General features: G+C 37.2%; 1 protein-coding gene across 2 annotated transcripts; it reads right to left on the reverse strand.

Moving 5' to 3' along the window:
* Positions 1-142: 142 nt before the first annotated feature.
* LOC134803961 (tropomyosin-1-like) lies at positions 143-15,100 on the reverse strand. Of its 2 annotated transcripts, XM_063776800.1 has the most exons (10): positions 14,881-15,100; positions 14,284-14,403; positions 12,848-12,913; positions 12,018-12,158; positions 11,808-11,939; positions 9,315-9,425; positions 8,712-8,864; positions 8,149-8,288; positions 6,961-7,210; positions 143-766 (listed from the first exon to the last, which is right to left on the reverse strand). In XM_063776800.1, exons 1-10 carry the CDS (start codon positions 14,959-14,961, stop codon positions 599-601), a joined length of 1,362 nt encoding a protein of 453 aa, XP_063632870.1. In that variant the 5' UTR covers positions 14,962-15,100; the 3' UTR covers positions 143-598. The 2 variants fall into 2 exon arrangements, with proteins under 2 accessions (XP_063632870.1, XP_063632871.1); XM_063776801.1 differs by lacking the exon at positions 14,284-14,403 and having other exon boundaries at positions 14,881-15,099.
* Positions 15,101-25,213: the final 10,113 nt, after the last annotated feature.

Consider the following 25,213-nt stretch of genomic DNA (forward strand, 5'->3'; position numbering starts at 1 on the left):
TTTCTCCATGCAATTTCGCAGCTCACTGTACGCTGTCAATAGAGCCATTAATTTATGCTTCCATGTAATGCCTAATAAACATTACAAGGTGTTTTACGGTCGTGAAACTACTTGGGTGATTGCTAACAAACATAAAACTACATTTATAAGATTTCAATTTTATTTTTTATTAATAGGATAAATCATGATAAATACATAGTTATTGTACAATTTAAAAAATAAGTAGGTACTTGAAAACAAAACAATAAGTAGATTTGTACGAAAACGTTTCGTGATTGATGTTCATGACAAATCACTGTTTACGCCCTTATAAAATTCGGTACCAGTGAATTAGGGCAATACTTCAATATTACTCATTAACATTATTATAACTAGCCACTTTGTAGTTTTAAAGTAGGTATTTATGAAAAAAATATTTGACAAAATTTCTTGATACTTATTAAAATATTCTTAACGCAGCGTAGGTACAGTATTTGCAGCCGTTACCTGAAATGGCTAGTTATAGGCGATTTAGCCTGTTGCGATAGGCACTATCATTATTTTTAGAAAATGTAATATCCTTAACCCAGAAGGCTATGGCAGTAAAACGGTAGCAATACTAAGATTCAACTAAGCTGGTGGTGAGATCTTCATTGTCATCCGTCAGAATATACGAGTATGAGTTCTTGAGGGAGCCGACCTGGTTTTGAAGGCCTCTCAAGCGTATCTCCACCAGTTCGAAGTTTTCTTGCAAACTGCTTATCTGCATTTGCATCCTTTGGCGGATCTGTTAAATACATTCAGGTAATTAGGTAGGTAATGTTAATGGTTACTATTATATAATTATGTAGCGAACACGAGGTACAGGTCCAAGGCATGAATCTATTACAAAGATTTTAACACTTTTATTGTCAAGCCCCCAATTCCTACAAGTAACGAATACGGGTAGCCTAGCGAGTTTGTTCTTGGCTGCGAAAGTGTTAAAGTTCATTTTGACTCATTTCTCGTACGATTAAATTGAAATTTGGCAATTAAGATGATAAAACAATGTTGTTGGTGTTGGTGAGAAAGTCTGCAAGGAAAGAAAGGAAGGAAGAATTTGAAAGCAGCTTCTCTTAAAAGCGTCTTGTGCAGATGACGCACGCGATCACTATTGACATAACATAACATATTGTGTATTTCTGTAGGTATTTAACAAAATGCAAACAAACCACAATACGGTATTTGGACAAGAATGTTCAAACTGAAATAAATGTCATATACTAAGAAAAAGTGACCAAATAAAAAATAAAATATAAAAATAAATAAAAATGAAATATTTTCTGAAAAATAATTTAATTTGTTCAAATACTTCATAGTAAGAATGTTCAAGTCAAATAATTAAACTCTGTGGTGTTTTTACAAGTAGGTACATACCTGCCCGAGTTCATCCCGCGTGTTACACATCAAGTGTTCAGTTTGTGTCGCATTAAGACTATTTTAGTTCTCCTTTATTATTTTGATACTTTCATTATTTTAATATCTAACATGAACCAAAATATTTGTTTTATTTTCGTATCAGCATAAGAAGGTCATTGTTAAAACTGGTTAATGTATGTTTTTGTGTATGCGCAAATGACATTGATATGTTTTGACAAAACTAGTTTAATATCATATACATATATACACAAGACAAGACGGTAGAAATCTGATTCCTACATTACGATAGGGGAAGCTGTTCTACCTCGGACAGTTTTTTCTTTTATGAATTTTAGAAAAAAAACTAAAGTCTGCAGAATTATTGTTTATCCGAATATCATAAGATACATTAATAAACTTACAACTACAACATTAATAATCTAATACGATATAAAATTTAATGATTAGTTTATTTATTTTCATGGGATACGTTGACGAAAAAAAAAGGGAAAGGTGTCCAAGGAACAACACCCCTTATGTACCTTGGTCATTTCCAGTTGTACCTCGGACATGATAATCTTAATTAATAAATTTATAATATAACTAGCAAAAAGCAGAGCTTTGTAAGGGCTCGCGGAGTTTTTCTACCTAAACGTACCGGACCGCGACTTTGATCCAGTCCGACGCTTGTTCCATGTTCGATCGAGTGGGTACGTAATGCTATAAATGAGAACAAGAAAGAAATATACTAAACGGACCCCGGTCGCTGTCCGGTACGCCTGTCTGTTACAGCTTTTACTTTGTCAATTAAAAACGTGTCCAGACGACAAAATCAAATTGCCAATATCATCCACACGTAATATACAATTTCATAAGCGCTTATTACATCCTACGCGGTCGCCCTGTACTTTTTGGTAAGGAAGCCAACTGGCTTTCCTACATAATTTGGGTCAGCGAGCCAATGTCCTTGAATTTATTCTTGCGTCCACACCACACAATTGAGCGAAAAACTATCCCGTCTGAACACCTACTGGCGGTAATCACGCTGCTCCGCATATAAACACACAAATAATTTGCTCTCCTAAGTGCTCATCAAGACGAGTGAAATGACCAAAACAGCGTTTGCCTATGTTGCTACAAACTTGAGTTCCAATAGGTACTGCCAAGGTTCAGCATCAGCTCTATCTTAGGTACTACTCTCCTAAGTGCTCATCAAGATGAGTCGGATGACCAAAACAGCGTGTGCCTATGTTGCGCCAAACCTGAGTTCCAATAGATACTGCCAGGGTTCAGCAACAGCTCTATCTTGGATACTACTCTTCTAAGTGCTCATCAAGACGTGTTGGATGACCAGCGTGTGCCTATATTGCGCCGAACCTGAGTTCCACTAGGTACTGCCAGGGTTCAGCATCAGCTCTATATTGGGTACTGCTGTACCAAGAGATCATCCTGATGAGTCAGATGTCTAAAACAGCGTATGTATATGTTGCACCAAACTTGAGACCACTAGGTACAGCCAGGGTTCAGCATCAGCTCTATCGGGGGTACTGCTCTTCCAAGTGCTCATTAAGACGTGTCGGATGACCAAAACAGCGTGTGCTTATATTGCACCAAACCAGAGTTCCACTAGGTACAGCCAGGGTTCAGCATCAGCTCTATCTTGGGTACTGCTCTCCCAAGTGCTAATCAAGACGTGTCGAATGACTAAAACAGCGTGTGCCTATGTTCCACCAAACCTGAGTTCCACTAGGTACAGCCAGGGTTCAGCATCAGCTCTATCTTGGGTACTACTTTCCTAAGTACTCATCAAGACAAGTCGGATGACCAAAACAGCGTGTGCCTATGTTGTATAAAACCTGAGCTCCACAAGGTACTCCCAGGATTCAGCATCAGGTATCTTGGGTACTGCTCTACCAAGTGATCATCATTACGAGTCGGATGTCCAAAACAGCGTATGTCTATGTTGCACTAAATCCGAGCTCCACTAGGTACTGCCAGGGTTCAGCATCAGCTCTATCTTGGGTGCTACTAGGGCGGTTTGATAAGTAACTTGGTTCGACCTGAAAACAAATGAGTTGAGGAATGTTGTGTACTTTTTATGAAACCAAGCCTTATGAAAAATGTTAAGAACTCACTCAGTTGAGATGCTTATGGCTTCATATAATTCTCATCGTCTTTTATTCTTCTGCCAGCTAAAATCAGATCCTGAATTTCTATCGAACCAAGCTACTTCTCAAACCACACTCGTACTCTCCTAAGTGCTCATCAGTGAAAATACAGCAAGATTGAATGTTCCGTTCTAGTATTCACAGAAACGTTTAATTGCTAAATTGTGAATCAATCCGAGCGAAGCGCGGTGGGTCAGAATCCAAAATTTTAACCCACTCTTGTATTCATCGTTGTTAATGGCGTAAGCACCATCGACAATATTGAAATTGAAAACACCACATTAGGTATCGTTGTTTGAGTGAGTACCCACAACACAAGCCTTCTTGAGCTTACTGTGGGGCTTTACAATTTATGTAAGAATGTCCATTTTTTTTACTACTAATGCCATCTGTCAGAAAAACAAATAATTACTTAACATTAGCACGAATGTTAATTTCATCACTTCTCCAACAGATGGCGGTAGTAGTAATACAAAGTGTTATTCCTTTATTTTATTTTTTTAGGTTTATAAAATGATATTTTTATGTTTGATAACACATCTAGACATGAATTTGAATTACTATGTTAAATCTCAAACCTAACAGTGCTGTAGTTTTTCCGTAAAGTGTACCACAAGAATGTATAGATTGTCGAATAGTGATAGGGCTCGCTTCGCTCGCCCTAATTATAGACATAGTATTTATGTATGAAATCACAGATATTTTTAACATATTTACGCCATTGAATAGATTTTTATAGTACAATTACCTTAGAATAATTATACTTAGCTATGGTCATTTTTTATTTTTGCCTAATACATTTTAGGCATCCTTTCTAAGATCGATTAGTTGGTAACTTATAACGCAGATAGCTAATAATTAGAAATATGGCAAATATGAAACCATATGTTTAAAAAAAATATTTACAGTAGTAGCAGGTACGGACCATTGGTACGACATATTTTCGGTGTCCGAGGTACAACAAAGCAACTTTTTGGACAAGTAAGCTTCATAATAGCACTTCCAAATTGAGATTAGGCTGAAATGTTCCTACCATCGAGTAGCTAATTAACTTAAACTTAACTTATTATATTAAGTTTTATTATCTATTAGCAAAACATGAAATAATCATCCTTAATGTAAAGTTTGAAATACTGACTTTTCATAACACAATTTATATTTTTTTTTCTTGCGTTACCGGCCGCTCTCAAGTTTCGTTGATAGCTTGTTTTTTATACTTAATAATAACGTTTCAAATAATATAAATGAAATATTTCAATAACCGTGGCAATGTGGAAATATTGCCATCTGTCCGAGGTAAAACAGTTTTATGTACAGTCAAGTGTAAAAATATGGGTGCACAAATCATACTGAAAAATATGTCCCATAGCTCTTATGCCAGCGAATTAAGAATAATGGATGGACTATATTTTTGAGTAGTAAGTTTTCTATACCCATATTATTACATTTGTCTGTACTATAGCTACGAACCTGTATAATGCAAGATGCATGATATACAATACATACAATAATTACACACACAAACATGAATTTGGTTGAGAGCATATCCGCCAGGCAGCGAAGCACAGCACAGCACTACTGCCCGATTCATACTTTGAGATACGTCTATTAATAGATCTAGAAACGATATGGATTAGATGTGTCAGTGTCAAGTGACGTTTTTGTTTGAAGAAATGTCACATTTGACACTGACATATCTAATCCATATCGTTTCTAGATCTATTAACTGACGTATCTTAAAGTTCGAATCGGGCCACTAAGAAGCGATTATTACACAATTTAATGTAGGTACCTACATACATTAATGTCCTTTGTTTTGATTTTTTAAATTGTTAAGTAGGTATTATAGAGTTATATTATAAGTTTTAAAGAATGTAAGAAAGGGTGCAGCCATGTAAACACGGTGAAACTGCCGTTGGAGAGAAAATGGTTTTCCTTTTGCTGGAATATCTGTTTGCTGTTTTTCAGATTATAAAAAAAGTTAATCGTTTTTATTTAATTTTTAACAAACTATGGATACGTTTTTTTTGGCAATTTAGTTTTTTGGTATAGTATAATTTTAATTAAGGTGGTTTAAAAAAAACCTTTCTACCTCTTTTGCAACTGGTTAAAATTCACTTCACTTATTTGCTTCTTGTCTCCTACGACGAAGACGAAGATTGTTCCGTGGGTCAAACTAAGCTAAATGTTTAACCTCTGGCTACCTCTTACAAATCGGTTAAATGCGTGTCAGACTATGCGTCATGAAGGGTTCCGTACCTTCATACAATACCAAAAGCCATACAAGAAAAGGGGCGCGTCTTCGCGGCACTTACTGCGTTTTAATTTTAATAAGAAGATAAGTATTTTTGTAAATTGTATAATTTAATTAAAATAATTTTTATGTAAAGTATTTATTAAACTTTCTTTTGTGATTTTTTGCCCGCTAGGTTCTAATTTATGTATGTACAGTAATATTATTAGCAAATAGTAAAATTCATCTTTACGGCCTAAAATTATGAATTAAAGGTTAATATTTATTGGTGATGCGACGGAATACTCTCTCGGGATATTGTGTGTTGCTGTAAAAAACGTGTAGACTTAGTGTAGCGTAGGAAATTATGAATGGTTCTCTCAGCTGTGATACAATGATCGATAATAAACAAGCAAAAAATCCTTTCATCACGGTTACGTAATACCACGAGCGCACTTGCGTATAATCTTATACCTTTAAACGAGCAATTCTTGTTTAAATATTTATATGTTTATTTATATCTATATATATTTCGGGAATCACGGAAACGGCTCTAACGAATTCGATGTAATTTGCTATATGGGGGTTATCGGGGGCGAAAAATCAATCTAGTTAGGTCTTATCCCTGGGAAATCTCGCATTTTTGAGTTTTCATATGTTTTCCGAGCAAAGCTCGGTCAGCCAGATATTTATCTATTAGACGTGGGTAACTATTAAGAATTCGAAAAACTAAACCTGAATTAAAATTGTATTATCGACCCTTTAATCTTAAGGTTTCTAGCTAAGGTTGAGTTGCGTACTCGCGCGCGAGTCCATTCTTCAAGTCGCGCAAGATGTAATGGAGTCGCGCGCGAGAACTCAACTCATGCTAGCAGCTCTGATGTTCTCCTTCCATATGTTTTTGAAGTGAAAACTTCTTTAGCGGCGCTGTGCACTTTTTGTGATGGGGAAAAAATGTTAAACTCGCGACAGGTCACGTGACCGTAAGATTCGTAAGACGTAAGGCGGACACGTGACCTGATCGAAAAACTGTTACAATGTCATTGAGTTTTCACTTCTGCCGGCACACCCGGAGTGCAACCCGTTGTTTTTTTTTAACACTGCAATTTAACAGTCATCAGTTGAATCTCGCATATTAAAGGAACAACAGCAGTCCGTATTGGATTGACTTTAATAACTCACGTCATCCCGTTCTTTCTGCGTAGCCCTACACTGGGCCCGGCTCTGTACGAGTTGTTTCTCCAGCTCAGTTATCTGGGCCTGCATGTATCTCCTGTTGGACTCGGAGCGCTCCTTCAGCCGGGTGTGCGAACGAGAGCTCTCGGCGCGAAGCTCGTCGAGGTCTTTCAGTATTTTCGCACATTCCGCCGCCTTCTCTTTAAATCTCACCTCTTGTTGTGTCAGTTTCTCTTCGAAACGAAATGCTTTGGACCTGTTCAAAAGCCAAAGTTCAGTGACGACATTTAAAATATACTTACTGTTCCATACTCGGAGTAATTAACAATGGAGCCGCCATTAACAGGCGTTCCCCTCTGTCGAAAATAGGCGGCCAATGGTCAACCACATGTCAACTATATGTATGGACTGACGTTTATCTGACATGACGTACCTATACATTTGATGTGCCCCTCCCCCGCAAAAAACGGCAGACTATTTTGTACCGAAAATTTTAGACATGGCGTCTCCGTTGGTTATATCCTCTAAGGTTCCATATGATGGTCAGTAGGTACTAGCTAATCAGCGACACAAAGGAACAATAGGGTACAGCTATATCTTAGTGTCGTGAATAGCTAGGAGTCTTTTTATGTTTCAGTTTAATCTTTTAGTATTTTAAGTTTTAATCATTTTACTTGTGTGCGTTTTATCATGTTTTTACTTTTGTGTTCGTATATTATGTTAATGAATTGCGTGGAATGTATGTATCTAGTTATAAGTCTAGGATCAATGTTCTTTTCATACGTGTTAATTATTAATGAGATTGGCAAAAATATACATTACTGACTCTGCATGATACACCCACTAGTTGAAAAAGGTACCAAACGGCCTTGTATTTTCCTATATAAACCGGAGCCGTTTGTAGCTTATTCAGAGATATCAGAGACATCAAGAGAGCTTCACTCATACCAGCCTGAACACTCTCCAGTAAATAAATCAAATATATCTGTTTTCATTTCACACAACACATATACCGGTAAATGGAGGTATATCGGACTTCGAGACACCGCAGCGGCCGGCGCGTTCCAGATTGCCAGTTTCTACGCTTCACCCAACGAACCCCTCATCACTTCAAAGTTACAGTCTACACTCCACACTTAGGGTGAAACTGAATATCTAAATGGTAAAAGTACCTAATGCTCATTTCGTACTTACTTGTAGTCATCTAGCTCTTTAGATATTCCATCAAGATCGTGGTCCTTTTCAAGAAGTGCCATTTTAATAATTTTGTTTTCCTCCAACAACTTGTCTTTTTCAACTTTCTCTTGATTTAAACTATTTACAGCGTGGACTAGCTAGAAATATTAAAATTAAAATGTATGTTATTGTTATCTATTTCATGTGGGTATGTGTTGGTTGGTTGGAATCCCGGCTTCAAATAAATAAGTTTCTTGGGTGTTGTTGGGAAATATCATTTTGATAATTAGGTATAATACCAGTTGGTCTACAGAGAAGTAATATATTGTGAGTGCCAAAGGTACGCTCCTTTGAAATCACCAACCATTGGGTTCCCATTGCCAGCTCCTGTCTCCACCATCAGATCAGCTCCATGTCATCATAATATTGCATTGTCATCCGATTCACATATGTATGCAAAATTTTAGCTTAATCGGATATCAGGAAGCGGTTGTGAAATGGTTTGCAAGATTTGAAAAAAGTTAGTTACGTACGAACTTGTCATATTAAATATAAGCTTGAAGTAAAAACAGAAGTGCTACCTTTTCCCTGACAAGCTGCAACTCGTTAGAAAACTGCTGCGTGTTCTCCTCGGCCAGCTTCTGCAATTGTTTAGACTCCTGCAACTGGATCTGGGCGCCCTTCAGGAGGTCCGGCAGCTGCGCTAGCTCCTGCAGCTTCTCTTGGAACTGCAACTGTAGTTAATTTACGGTAAGTTTTGTAATAAAAGCAGGGATAGCACAGTTATTTTTCTTATAGCAAATGTCTACAATTATGCTATTGCATGAACTCGCGTAAAGTGCTACCACGAGTTTTAATATTGTACAAATACTTACAAATATAGCCTTTTTTTAGGGTTCCGTACCCAAAGGGTAAAAACGGGACCCTATTACTAAGGCTCCACTGTCCATCTGTCTGTCACCAGGCTATATGTCATGAACCGTGATAGCTAGACAGTTGAAATTTTCAGAGATGATGTATTTCTGTTGCCGCTATAACAAAAACTACGGAACCCTCGGCGGGCGAGTCCGACTAGCACTTGTCCGGATTCATTATTTTTGCGCATGTAATAAAGCACACTCTGTTTGATTTCTTATTGTGAAGACAACTCTTATTTTTACACGAAGCCCGAGGATTTCTCATACCTTCATCTTTTGAATTTCTATATGTATCTGCTCCGTGACTTGCTTGTTGTCGAACTCGATCATTTCGCGCTGTCGCCTCGCCTCTTCCACTTGTTGCTGGGCTTGTAGGTACTGCGGTAACAATAAAACATGAAAGGATAGACTATAATTAATTATTAACGACAAAGTCTATAAAATTCCAAGCGCACGTTGTACCCAGCACAAGCTAATGTAAACTAAACTCTACACGGCTTAACAATTAAAGTTAGGCTATGAATATTTACTTCAGATACCTACACTCAACTATAGATCTGATAGCATAATTCAGTTACTCTCGACCACTGATAGTTTCAGGATATACCTAAGTTCAAACTGAATGTTTTGGGTATTCATGTTATTTGATAAATCTGTTTGATTTGGTTTAAAGTTCTGTTTTTGAACAATCTCGCGTTTAAAACGCTGCAAAATAAGCGATTGAAGCGCTCAATTTTTCTTTAAACCACCAGGACATCATTTCCCATTAGGCGGTGTATGTAACTAAGGCTTGTCAGTATAGTGACACAACTCACTTAAGCATTATTTTGATATGTAACGTTTTGTTAAAGAAATAGAGTTCCTATTTGAAAGTGCATCATATTGAATTCCGGGAGGACATTGTAAGAGTTTCCGTTGTGAAGGTGTGGGGTGCACCCCTTTATAACAGTAGGAATAGGGTTCCTATGTAGTAGTGGATGCACTAGACTTGCGCAGTCCAAACTCTATTAGAGAATAGGGATATAATAAAGACAGCTAAACCTTAAGTTGCATTCCACTTAAATATGTTGGAGCAATCTAATAAACAACAATTCATCTTAAAAATGGTATTACCGGGATTTAAACTCAGGACCTCAAGCTTCGTACGCAAGATAACAGGCGACTAAGCTAAGCCGGTTAAAAAGTTAATCAACATACTCGTAGATATATCGAATAGGCTTGGTTGTAGGTATACAGTATACAGTAGGTTGTATATGATAATATTGATAATAATTACTTATACTTACAAAATATTATAAAATTATTTTAATTTTCTTTTTATATGTTTTATATATCACCGACAATGGTAAAATATTTAAAAGCATATAAAAATAATTAATTTAGGAAACAAAACATATTCAGGTACATTCACCGAACATTAGGATAAGAGTCATTCCGGGGCCTTTTATCATAATCAACCTTCTTTTTAAAAGCACAAAATATTGCAGTCTTTATTTATATAAAGACTGCGAGTATTCTACATTACTAGTTATTATTAACTAGTCTTTATTTTATATAGAAGAGCGGAAATGACCAGAGTTACAAAAATAGTTTTTAATTAACTTTGTGCTTTACGTACCATTTTAATAAGGTAAACATTTGATAGCATTTATAAACTATAACACTTAATTCTATATCGGAGTTTGTGATTGTAGTAGTTAACTCGCTATTTATATTTGTATCTACCTATACCTACGCGTATCAAAATTTGATTTCAGCGTTTTGCGTGTGTATATATATTACGTACACAACAGAGTCACTAATTACGAAATACACTGAAATTAATGTCATTATATGTATATTAAAACTGCGCACTTTCCTAAAAACTAGTTCCTCCGTCAATTATAGGTTGAAAAGCGGAGTCCGGGCTCCTTGGTAGGTATAATATTAAATCAACAGGATCTTACGAACACGATTGAATAACATATAGGTACCTACAAATCGTATATCTACTGTAGGTATATAATTCATATCACCTATGCGCTCCTAGTACTCAGATGCACTTCATGTGCCAATTGTGCAATGTTGCATTGTTGTACAATGTACCTGAATCACTGATAGTGCGTTTCGAAGCAAAATGTGCAGATTCTTGGAACTTCTGCAGTTCGTTCGAGTTGCTTTGCGATATGGTGGACATTGTATAAAAGTAACTCTCAATCAGTTTTCAGGATGTAGATAATTATCCCAAACCATCATTAAGTACTAATCATTGTATGCAGTATGTATATCATCAGAGGGCGAAGTTTTTATATTTTTGTCAAAACAGAACGTAGTACGTAATTACCTAAAATACCTATATCATACACACTAGACCTAACCTAAAAAAAGAGGGTCATATATGGATGGTGTTTAGCAAAAATGAATCATCCCACATCCATCTTGCAATAAAATGACAACTTTAAGCGTCAATTTTTTGAGTTGACATCTTATTGAAAAATTAATGTGGGTTGACACATTATTGCTTAACAGCATCCATATATGTAATACCTCATTAGGTATTACATATATATGACCCTCTTAATTTTAGGACGTGACTCATTAATCACGTCCTAAAATTAAGAGGATAAACTAAACACATTTTTAATAATAGTAATATAGAGGTTACTTACGTCGGAAAACTGCCTGCGGGAATCGGGAATACTACCTTTAATCACTGGGATAGCTCATTAATCTATGGTAAAAATCTAAGTACCTAAAAAGTAAAATAGTAGTAAAATTTACCCTCATTCTGTACTCCTGCAATTGTTCCGATTTCTCGTTGACGGTAAATCTCAATTCCTCAATTTCCTCTTTCATGTCCCGGATTTGAGTTTTCATCGCTGCGACGTCTTGATTGGCATTTTCCCGGGTGCCCTTGGGAATAATTCATGAACCAGTCAATGAATAAAATAAAGAACAAACGAGCGAAGAAGGTTATAATATAAATTATACCTTTTCAACTAACTCAGCGGAGCAGATATCATTTAGTTTCCGCTCTAGGTCTTTAAGTTTCTCTTCGTATTTCTCTCGCTGTGTTCTTTCCTCGTCGGCTGCGTTTTTTGCTCGCACCAAGTCTTCACGCATCTTCAAGATCTAATGAGAGAAACTTTACGTAATGAGCATATTCGCAAATGTACATTATTTCGCCAATCCCCGCCCAAAAGGGGACATCACAGCGCGCCAGGGCGCCAGTGGATCAGTTTTATCTCTAAATTTGGTACAACAGGCATTCCTGTTGTACAAATTTAAAGATAACAGCCCCAAAAATCGGCCCCCAGAGGGCCAATTTTTGAAATTCGACCGCTCGATTTCGTGTATTTCGTTAATAATATCTCCACTACTAGGCATTTAAATTCTACTAATAGAACGAGTGGTCAATACCACTAGATTCCCAATTACTATCGCTCGCATTTCGCCGTTTTCCACCGATTTTCGAGTGACGAAATCGAATGACCGAAATTCAAAAATCGGCCCCCTGATCCACTAAGCCTCTGTTTGGTATTCCTAATACATAGAGGCTTATGACATTTTTCGAAAGGTTATTCAGAAACGCTACAGATGTTGCCAATCGGTTCCTGATTAGTGCTAGGCAAGCAAGAAGACAAAGAAAATGGGTGCTCTTTTAGAATCCAAGATGGACATTACTTAATTTTTTAAGCCCATGTCTCGGAAGGTTCAAGAAAGACTTCATGAGTTTCATTTTTATTTAAAGTAATGTGCATTCTCGCTGCCATTCAGAGTAATTGGGTACTCATTAATTTTATTACTGTGTACCTTCTCACCTCGGGATACTTAGCCACGGGATTCCCTGGGCCGTGGTCTCGAACGACTTCTTCTGCGTCGGTTAGCTGGTGAGAAATAATATTAATTAAAAATTTAACGATTTATACAACATTATTAACTTAAACGGGACTTAAGTACCTAATTGCGCGATTAATGCTTACATCCACCGTATCGAACATGGCATTTTAAATCTTATAACAGAAAATTTTAAAGCTTAATTACCTACCTAAGTACGCGATTAAGTGCCATTTAAGCAAATAACTAAAAATATATTTCATTGTATAATTAAGTAGGTACATAATATTCTAAAAGCTCGAAATAGGTACAGTTGTCATTGTCAGTAGGATGCGAATAAGATCTGCGTTAATAATTATAATGATTAAAAATATTAATAAAAAGCTATTGTTCGTAACAGTGGCTGTTGCCCAGATATGTTTGAGTGTCTTGACTGCTCACAGTGATCACACTGAATTAGTGCTTCAGATATTTGTACTGTACCTACTGAACTTTGTTTAGTGGACTTTGTTCAAATCAAACGAAAATGGTGAAAAAATGAAAAAAATGGAGCGGGAGGTAAATTTCACCAGGTCTCATCACATGTCTTTAATGGTCTCTCTAAACGTCGCCGATAATCGCATGCGATACCTTGTGGCTGTGGCATTTGATCGATCGATTGAATTTGTTACAAGTTATCGCCTGAGAGGAACTCTGTCTGTTGGCTGTTGTGTAGGTTGTACAGTCACCTGCAATAATATGTTACTCTTGGAAGGCCGCAAAAATATGTGACACGCTCTTATGGCTCTACAAATAAGATCGTATCAGATATTTTTGCGGCCTTAGTTGTGTAAGATTTTATTGCAGGTGACTGTACTGTTACAAATATTGGTGAAACATATTATTATAATTTCACCGTTTGTCGACCTGCCGCGGTAAACACACATGCCTTCCTCAGTCCACATGGGTACATACGAATGATCCAATACTTATTTGTTATACAAGGGGGCAAAGTTGTTGTTTAACCGCTCGTGCTGATATTGATACCCGAGCAAGCGAAAGATTCCAAAATTGAACCACGAGCGTAGCGAGGGGTTCGAAAAATTGAATCTTGAGCGTTGCGAGGATTTCAAAGCACGAGGGTTAAACAAAATTTGCCCCCGAGTGAAACACAAAATTTTTCACCACACCAACCCGAAGCAAATATTAAATGTAAAATATCAAACAAAATGAAACCAAATCAAATCCAAATGAATGTTATTAAATATTTTATCATCCAAAATCATCATTTAAAAGTCAATTCTACCAGTAAACATAAGAAAACAACTAAAAATTTGCATTTGATTACTTTGCCTCACATGCGAATAAAATGCAACTTTGCTATCAGTTTTTGAAGTGCAAAGAAAGCCTTTCCGAGCTGGTGTGATGAAAAAGAACATACCGATCCGTAAATGACATTTCTATGTTTCCGATTCGATACATCGAGTCGTTCGTTTCGTATGGCCGCTAACTCCATTTGGATTTCTTTGACTTCGCCCTCCATGTCGCCCAGCTGTTTTTGCTAATAAAAAATAAAAGAAAAAACAAAAACTCCGTCTTTATACTTGTAATTATAATTACTTATACAATCACCTACACACAACATTAAAGTTTTATAACTTCCGTGCCTACATTTAAATAAACTTAAATTAGCCAATGAAGTCGGTCGGTAGGTAATAAAAACCTAGCGGGGCTAGCACATGGTTGGCGCGACAGTATCTCGCCCGCGATATAAACCACCCGACCCTCTTTAATTAATACAATTAGAATAAAGACGGGTAGTCTATCTCGCGGGCGAGATACTGTCGCACCCCTCCTGTGCTAGGCCTACCTACTGGTATAAAATAGGTAGGTACTTAACAACAAAAACTGAATGTAATAAACCTTGAATCAAATTCTCATATCTCAATAATAGGGTTACTTATTCTAATAAGTACCAATGATTATGCATGAGAAAAAAATAATACGTAAGTCTTACATATAATTATTGAATACTTACTAAAACAGAGGACTCTTCTTCGCAGTTAGAGTCATCGACTTTCTTGTATCTACCAAACGGCCAGTAATCAGTTTGAGGCATTAAGATTATGACTCTCTTGTTACGAACCAATGTAAAGTATTAACCATATGTTCTAAATATAATAAAGTAACTACAAACGTTAAGTAATATAATAAAAAGTATCACCACAACAATCTATACGGCTTTGACAGGTATAATTTTACCAAAGACCTTTTTTTTCCAGCCAGTCACCAAACATTTCATACAATATTTGCTGTAGGAATAACAGAATGTATTTGATACGAATAAAAATGTATACATTTTAAATTATTTTAATAAATATTTATATTTTCCCGGGCTCTTATTTCAAGAGTTGTGATTCAACTGTGAATTCTTTCTTCGGTTTGTTTAACTACTAGCGACATCTAGTAGTATATATCGTTTTAAAAGAGAAGATCACATAATATCTCGGCATAATATAGTCGACGATTACTAGGATTTTAATTTAAAAATGAATTTCCGTTCAGATAAACAAAAATATTCAAAAGTTCAATTGCAATATTAAATTTACCGTCCTTCAAAGCTCACATCAAAGAGTAAAGTAAGTAATATAGGTAAAGAGAGCCCTCTTGAAGCATTTTATGGAAACTCATTTGAAAGCGCCATCTCTGATTCTCCTCCGAAACTAAGTATGTATGTGTGCGTGTACAACTACATATGCATCCATATGTGTACTTTCGTCCCACATAATATTAGGTCTACTTGGTCGGTTTACAAGTCCATTTTTTGATTGGTTTCTTGTAACAAATAACTGTAATTGTTTACAAGAAGTCAAACAAAAAATGTACTTGTAAACCGCCCAAGTAGACCTAACATTGTATCCCTATGGGTCGAAGCGTATCCGCAAGGGCCCCCGAAAACAATAAGATAAGATAATAAGATAAGATAAGACGTAACATTATGTGGAAAACGTTAATGTTATCAATAATGGAATAGAAAAAAAACAGAATATTAAAGTAAATATGTTTATTACTTTCATTTTGTTGATAGCGTAAGTAATACAATAAGTGTAGGGAAAATAGTAACAGAGACAATAGAATAAGTGTACTCGTAAAGAAGCAAACTTGTTGTTTACCTCTCGTGCTTATATCGAGGTCAAAACATGCGAAATATTCCAAAATTACTAGTGTATAGAGAGATTTAAAAAGTGGAATCTTGAGCGTTGCAGAGTCACGAGAAGCCAGCAAACTTTGCTGCCTAGAGTAATACATCTTTTACACCACATTATCGCTAGGAAAGTACAATTTTTGGTAAATAATAGAAAAGAAAGCGTGTGGTGAAAAAGCATTCACACACAAGAAAATACATGTTAATAAGACAATTTACTACGAATACCTAATAGAGCCTAAAAATATGCGTTATACCAGTGCCAACTCAATTTATTTATTTATTTTTGTAATGTTTATGTTTGTTGTAATATGATTGTGCTGCACGTTTAGTTTCGTCTTCGTCATCATTATAATTTATTTTACCACATAATATGCGATTAACTGATCAGCACCAACTGTACAGTTGTATTTATTGTAGTGTTTGTGAAATACTGGGTCAGTTTATCTTTATGTATAAAACATTTAAAAGGATAATCAGTTCGCATTTTTGGAATGGAGCGAGTTATAATTGTTTAATAAAAGCGCTTTAAAGGCGGCTTCAAACGCCGTAGTATTAGGTGCGTTGTTTCTTGCCCCATAGCTGCGAATGTTCCCGAAAAAGATTTCTAAGGGATCCTGATTTAAGTGTCGGGTTAATAAAATGTCAAAACCGAACTTTTCCGACAAAACTGTCCATATTCTTTCTACACCTTCTATAGTTTTAATAAAATTAATAACAGATGGGACGGTCTGTTCGAATTTTCGCATTTCATTCCCACTCATTTCTTGTTTTTTTTATAAATGTTACTGTCTTTAAAATTGTTTTACAGCCTTGCCATAGTTTATGATGTGGCGAATTCCGCTTCACGCATCCTATGTATTTTTTTCCGTTAGGAATGCTTATGGTATTTCCATTCAAGCTGTCGAATAGGTCGTCGAGCATCAAAGTAATGTCAATTAACTGACGACAATCCTGAGGCAGATCGCCACTGGCCGATAGGTGTTCAGCGGCTCCATGCAGCTACGCTGTGGCTAAATAATTGGGTCGCTAATATGACTCGCATTTTTTGATTTTTTTTGTCGATTAACATGCTCTTCGGTCAACTTGTCCACTAGCCGTAGTTCTCTATATGTTAGGTCGGAGGCATATAACATTTCATAATATTGCCACATCACTATTTTCTCTTGCCCGTTTGTGACGTAGCGCATGTCCTTGGAAAGTAAATTATTCCTGAGTCCCTTCATTAAATGGGGAGTGTCATAAATATGGATAATGTTTTTGCCATTTATTTTAAAGTGTTCATATGGTGACTCCTTCTGTACCTAGCTGTTTATTTTCTTTTTTTGTGTCATTTACTAGTTCCCTGATGGCTCCAACATTTACTTGGCTCTGATCACAAACAGTGTTCACGATTATGAGACCGGATTTTTGTGCGTGTTTGATAACATCCACAATATTTTTTTTTAAATTCCTTTTTCTGCAAACCTGTCGTAAAATAGTAGGCAATCGGTTGCTTAAAATTATGTTTCATTACTTTTACCATAAATACTAAGGCGTGGTCCGCAAACGCCTTGTCACGGTTGCAAGCAAAGACTTCCATTCTATCCTTTTGCGCATTATAAGAAACCTGCGGTTTTAAAGACATCTCGTCGAACATGAGGCTGGATAATCTGTCAGATAGGTTTTGCTTCGCAACAGTTTCCTTATTTTTTTTGAAAATTATAGGGTTTATCCCCGGTCTAAGTTTTATCTGGCCCAGATAAGCGCTTCATAGCTTTTGTAGATGGCAACGTAAAATATTTTTTCATCACACTTGCTCGGAAAAGATGTATTTACACGTAGGGCTTGCGGGCGGGAAATTGAATTTTTCGCCCTAGGGCGGAAAAAATCTTTTCCGAGCAAGTGTGATGAAAAACACTTATTTACACGTAGGGCTTGCGGGCGGAAAAGATTTTTTCCGCCCTAGGGCGGAAAAGTGTTTTATACAGAAGTTTGTTTTTATTAATTCTCCTTTTTTTCCTTACAAGTGTGATGAAAAACATTGTGTGTGCCACGGGCGGTAAAGAAATTCCGAACTCGTGAACATTTTAAGCCCTCGCTTCGCGTCGGGCTTAAAATTGACACTCGTTCGTAATTTCTTATTTCCCGCCCTTAATACACAATGTACTAATGAAGTAATGCATAGCATTTCGGACTCTTTTTGTATACGGTTAATGATAGCACCTTTTCTTCAACAGTGAAGCGTCGTCCTTTTGGTGTTTTTTTCGCTTGCTGCTGCATCTGCATAAATAGTCGCGCTGGTTTTGTCATGTTATTTACAATATCCTGGAATGCAAGATTGGTTGTGAGGTCTTCGGCATTTGCCAGCCTCGCTGCAAATGACTTAGATTTTTTCTGTAACCTTAATATCTCCGTACGTAGCCGCTTGATTTTTGTACGCAGTGAGATTGATTCTTCTAAGCTGGTGCTAGATGATTTTGTTTTCAGCCCATCTGAAAAACAAAACTGAATGTGTGAATTTGGAAGCATGGTTAAAATAACAAACCGCACTGTTACAATAGAGACTATTACTGCCATGTTCTGCCGCCAAAGAGCAGCATTAATTTGTTTAGTAAACCATAGAGCAGTGGTTCCTAACCTTTTCAGTTCGGTCACCCCTATGACTAACTAGGGAACCTGATATTAGGTCAGCTTATTACCCCCGCAAAATAACAGGTTTACCCCCACGGGGGTAAATACCCCCAGGTTAGGAACCACTGCCATAGAGTAACTTATACATACTAGGCCTTAAACAGTTTTTTGACAAGTTTTCACTCTGACATTCAATTCTTTATTGCAGATAACAGATGATCCATATTAAATTAAAATAATTAAAATTACGTACACAATAATAAAACAATACATTATTAAAAAAAAAAATGATTAAAATAATAAAATTAAAAATTAAAAATTAAAGTATTCAGTCTTACACAAAAAATAAAAGGTACATTTTGGAATTACAAACATAAAATAAATAATAATAATAGTTAAAATTCAGTCAATTATTTACATGCAAACTATTCCAGTGTCTCGCTATGGGGGAGTCCAAACAGCTAGCGATCACACTCAGAATGCCGTTGTTACTCCCACGCACACGGCGCATGATGGAGGCGACCCGCTTTCGAACAATGGCATGGAAGCCGTCTACTCGCATTTCCGCAAACATGCCCGATGCGCTGCAGCACCTGGGCAGTCCCAACAGCATCCTGAGCGTGTTATTATATTGCACCCTTAAGGCACTGACTGCCCGCTGAGTATAGTTCACCCACAGGCAGCACGAATAAAAAGACTGGCAAAACGCCTTAAACAAAGTAATTTTAACTTCATTACTGCATCGCGCAAACCTGCGGGCCAACATATTCCCCCGAACAGCCAGCGCCCTACGCTCCCTCTCAATGTCCAGGTCATCCGAGAGACACTCCGTGACCCAGTGACCCAAGTACTTAAATTTAGCGGTTCTTTTTAGTGGTACTCCATTCAACATAATATCCGGGACCCTATCCACTTTAAAACCGCGCGACTGAAATACGAGTACCTCACTCTTCGTCGTGTTGTACTTAAGTCCATGAGCCACCGCGTACCTCTCACATTTGCCAAGCAGCCTACTAACTGCACACGCAGAGGGCCCCAACAGCACCATATCGTCGGCATAGCTAATATTGTTCACCATTTTACCTGCCACACAACAGCCAACCCTGGTGCTGCTGAGATCCCCTATCAAGGCGTTCACATACAGATTGAAGAGTCGAGGAGATGATAATCCACCCTGCCTCACTCCACACTTCAAACTGTACTCCTCCGATAATGCATCTGCCCATCTTACGACATTCACCTGGTTCTTGTACCAATAATCAAAAATACCGATCACTTCATCTGGCAGGTTTGTTTCTGATCTTAGTTTATGCCACAGAAGCTCATAGGACACCATATCAAAAGCTTTAGATAAGTCCAAGAAACACGCGTATACTGGAGTTTTTCTCTCAGTATAGTACCGGACAGTATGCTTGAGACTTAAAATAGCTGCATCAGTCGACAGCCCAGGCTGAAAACCAAACTGAGCATCATGCAATTTAACATATTTACTAAGCTGTCGATCAAGCAGACCGTCCAGCACCTTGGCAATGGTAGTAGCTAGTGATATGGGCCTATAGTTGGAACTATCCGAATAGTCACCGGTTTTATTTTTGATTATTGGCACCACCACCGTTTTCATACACTCGTCCGGTAAGTAAGAGTGCCGTATACACAATGTATAAAACATGGACAATACGCGCGGCAGATGTACACCGGCATGTTTAAGGTGCTCAATACTTATGCTATCGTGACCCGGTGATCTCCCCTTCGACATACTACGTATGACAGAGGCGACCTCACCAGCTGAAAAGGTAATAAGTGGGCCCGACGTGCACCTCAAACCTGTCCGAACGGTAGGAGACGTGATATGCAGTGGTTCAACTTTAAAGCTATCTTTAAACATATTAGCTATTTCCACCGGCCCACTGATACCATTAACATTGAGCGGGGCGCGCGGCTTAGGGTTGAGGCTATTAGTCTGCTTCCAGAAATTGCGGAAGTCCTTTTTAGCGTGTTGCTCTGCCAGAATATCCATCCTTATCTGTTCGGCATTGTCCTGGCACCACATTGATGCACCAAGGTGGTTTGCTTACAGGTGGCCTACCGCGAAACGTGAAAATCGGGATTTCTTTATCTGCCTCTCCATCGATCGAATTAGCAAGAGTGATAGAGAGGCAAAAACCGAACTTTCGATTGTCGTGTTTCGCGGTAGGCCATGTGATTGACGTAGTTTGTTTACTGTATGTGCTAGTGGTGCCACCTACGCAGAGCTTTGCCTAATATTCCCTATTGTACTATTTATATGTTTATTGTATGTTTATTGTGTTTATTAAAAATCAGTTTAAGATTGAAGAGGTAATGAGGGTATGGTCTTGGGTCGTCCCATTCGTTTTTCATCAAGTTATTAAATTAGTCCTATTCTGCTTTCGTCACCCAATCTACATTCGTCACAATCGTCGGTGGCTTTCAATGTAGAATGAGTGACCAAAGCAGAATAGGGCTAATTTAAGAACTTGACGAAAAACGAATGGGACGACCCAAGACGATACCCTCATTACCTCTTCTATCTTAAACTGATTTTTATGAAATTTGGTACCAATAAAGATAGTTTTCTGAGTAGGTACCGAGACTACCGAGGAAGGACAAAGGATAGCTTTTATTTCAGATAAAAAAGGAAGCTCCGTGGAAGTATGTGTGGGTAATCTATGTATAATAAGCAGAACAAAAAAAGGGGAGATTAAATAGTTATTTTTTATTTCCCCAATATCGCAATAAGTATCTGGGGGCACGGCAGTGCCCCCGCCGAGTCGAGCAAAACAAAGACGCACGGCCGTACCATCCTTTTCCCGAAGCGATTTTGTGCTGGCTAAAGCTAGAACTCTGAATTTTCAGTGACATATAGGACTTAACATGCTTTACATATATTCTCAAAAACATTCAATTTGAACTTGTAGTTTAAGAATTATTGTACGTCAAAGTTCTACTAATATCTACTATTGTCCCTCTTTTTTTGTATATTACTTTGGATATTTTTTGTGTGCATTACACGCTTCCAATACATTTTTCTAGGCATCATGACGAATGAGATATCACACGTATTTTTAGGAGTAGTATCTCTATTTTTCACTGTTTTCAAGATCTCGAACAGACTAAAAAGGTGAACAAAAAGTAAACTACTCATTTATCATGATAATGTTATGTATAAATGTAAATATACCTTGACCGCCCAAAGCACCGGAGCCCATTTAGATTTGCTTATCACGCTGTAATTATGCTCCATGATTACACCGGCGCGAGCTTGAGCAGCACTCGTATCTTGAGTTTAGCTGAAAAAGTATTAAGATTGTTTTCATCTATCCATTATCTATACCTACTAAATAAGTTTTTGGCAAAAATCTCTTTTTTGGTACAAGCTTTTATCGCTGACTGTACTTTTCTTACGACAGACAACTAATACTCATCGAGACAATTCTAAAAACCCCTAACACAGTTCCTACAGTTCCACAATTAGGTTACGTTGTTTCATCACAGAGTTCCTATGGCCACCTCCTGTCTCCATCATCAGATCAGCTCGATGGTACCATATATATTGCATTGTCATCCGATTTATACATGCATGCAAAATTTCAGCTCAATCGGAAACCGGGAAGTGGATCAAATTTAACTTGCAAGATTTTATTACACACAGACAGACAGACAGACAGACAGACAACGGTCAGGTGAAACTAAATAAAAGCTTGTAATAGTTATTCTGTGGTACAGTGTTGAGTAAGGTACGGCTAAACCGGAAATAACTGAATCGAATTTGATGAAATCTGCTCGTACTCTGAGGCTATGGCTGTGGATAATGTCTCTGCCCGCATAGAGCTGGGTGCGCCTCATGCTGCCCTCCAGTCGCTATTATGTGTTTGGGATGAGGTAGTCTGTCACTCATGAAACCATGACATTAAGTAAAATTTCTATGAGAATGAAATAGAAGGCAACTGCTAGAATACTCTCCTTCACATTCCATATTTTAATTGCTTAATTTTACAAAAAAAACATGTACCTTTACAAGCAAATAAACAAATTTTAGGTAAGTACGTATTATCATAGACAAATATAGTAAGACAAGAGTGCTCACTCCATACATCAGTTTTGGTACCAAAAATATTAGTATTTTCATAGTCGACATCTAGCATCGAGTAGCGGAATTATCAGTACTGCTACTTGACGATAGATGTAGCGGCGACCGTAAAGTCTAATGCTCAACAATTTTCAGCTAATATTATAAACTGATTAACCGGAACTCTATTTTCAACCCCTTCCGCTTCTAATATTAGTTGTAAATTGTTGTTCAATAAAAATTTCGTTGGTCGGCACTTGAGAGACATTTAGTATCGAGTAGCGGTACTGATAATTCCGCTACTCGATGCTAGATGCCGACTATGAAAATACTAATATTTTTGGTACCGAAACTGATGTATGGAGTGACCACTCTTTGTCTTACTATATTTCTCTATGGTATTATTTAAGCAAAAACCTACCTGCGGAATTGCTTTCTGTTGGTGTACTGACACTCTGAAACTGCAGAAAGAAGGCGGCTTGAGGCATTTCAAAAACATCTGAAAAAATCAATTTTTTATATAAATAACGTTAGCATAAGAGAAACTGTGGCGATTAACAAAAAGACGGTGGTAGCCTGTTCGGTAAGGGAAATTATCGCTTACAAACAACAAATACAAACAAACAAACTTTCAACCCCTTTTTTCATCACCTTAGGGGATGAATTTCCCAAAATGCCGAAATTAATTTGCTTGTATTTTAATAATATATCTTTTTACGAAGTTTGAAATTGCTAGCATAAAATAAAACTTGAACCCCATACAAACTTTCATCCCTTTTTAACCCCCTTAGGGGTTGAATTTCCAAAATCGCTTCTTATCTCTTGTACAGTTTATAAATCTAACCTGGTGTGCAAATTTCAAAAGTGGCTGTGACATACGGACGGACGGACGGACGGACGGACAGACGGACAGACGGACAGACGGACAGACGGACAGACGGACAGACGGACAGACGGACAGACGGACAGACGTACAGACGGACAGACGGACAGACGGACAGACGGACAGACGGACAGACGGACAGACGGACAGACGGACAGACGGACAGACGGACAGACGGACAGACGGACAGACGGACAGACGGACAGACGGACAGACGGACAGACGGACAGACAGACAGACAGGACGAACCTATAAGGGTTCCGTTTTTTGCCATTTGGATACGGAACCCTAAAAATATAATATAAAATATATAGATTACCCGTATTGGTTGGTAATGCAGCCTGCTGTGGTGCTTCATTAGAAACTTGTTGTAAGTTTGAGGTAGAGGCTTGTTCATTAATGTTTGGCTGAGTAGCATGCGAAATTTCCAAGTTGTCAACATGCCTTTGTTCTGTAAAAAGGTAGAGAGGTTGGCTGGTGCGTTAATGGACGGAATAGTTCATATGACAGAATTAGCTACGTTGACCTTATTTCTGTCAGCAGTACATTGCAAGTAATGGCTTCTTTTCTCTAAATATCCCTATAAAAATTATGCATACTACATATTAGTACTATGCCTTATGGGACGGTCGAAGAGATAGTTCAGATCCGGAAACCGCTATAGAAGACGGATAGGCCTGAGGCCGACAATCCCTTTTCACGCCGAGGTATGTATACTTAGTGCTTTTCTCAAACATGCAATGAAATAAATAAAATAAAAAATCCACGAAACCCAAGTTTTATTTATAGAAAAAACTAAAAGTAAACTACACCTAAAATATAACTAACACGTACCTATATCTTTATCACGGGTATGTTTTACACGAGTCGTGTATTTTTACTACCCGTATATTTTCATGTATCTTTGATTTGTTCGCCTTGTATCCGTCTGACTGTCGTTTTTGTCACATAAGTTTACATAGTCTTTCATGTTCATATCATGTTTCACATACATAGTTGCTTTATGCATGGAGTAAATAAGTATAATTTCCAGTGTTGACGATTTTGTAGTTACTTTCATTTCTTTAAAATATGCCACAAAACTTTCTAAGAAACTGTAAGCCACTTTCCTTAGTTTCTCAAATAATAAAATTGCCATAAGCAACCATATACATACTTCGTCTTTGACTTGGCGGCAGAGGTAGCAAGTTATTTAAAATCAATTCTGCTTACGCTCCCAATTCCAACTCCTACGATTACAATTAATATTAATTTCATTATTTCGTCGGAACTCATATTAAAGTAAAAAAATCAACAACGCACCATAAATCCAATAATAATGTAGTAAATAAAGGTAGTGGACCCCGCAGTAATTCCTCAGCCAGAAAAAACTTTACAGTATGATAAAGTATCAATAAATAATAAGTATTGTATAAATATCCAAAGAATAATAATAATAGAATTAAAGTAAATACCTAAAGTCTCAAATCGTTAATATCTTTTTACAGAAAAATGCTCCGTTCAAACTTTCTTCACCGGACATATTCATGTAACGTATTGCAACAATATATGAAATATCCAAAAAAATATCCCAGCAGAAATAC

Source organism: Cydia splendana, chromosome Z (assembly GCF_910591565.1).
Source record: "Cydia splendana chromosome Z, ilCydSple1.2, whole genome shotgun sequence".
In the NCBI taxonomy this organism is placed as follows: Eukaryota; Metazoa; Arthropoda; class Insecta; order Lepidoptera; family Tortricidae; genus Cydia; species Cydia splendana.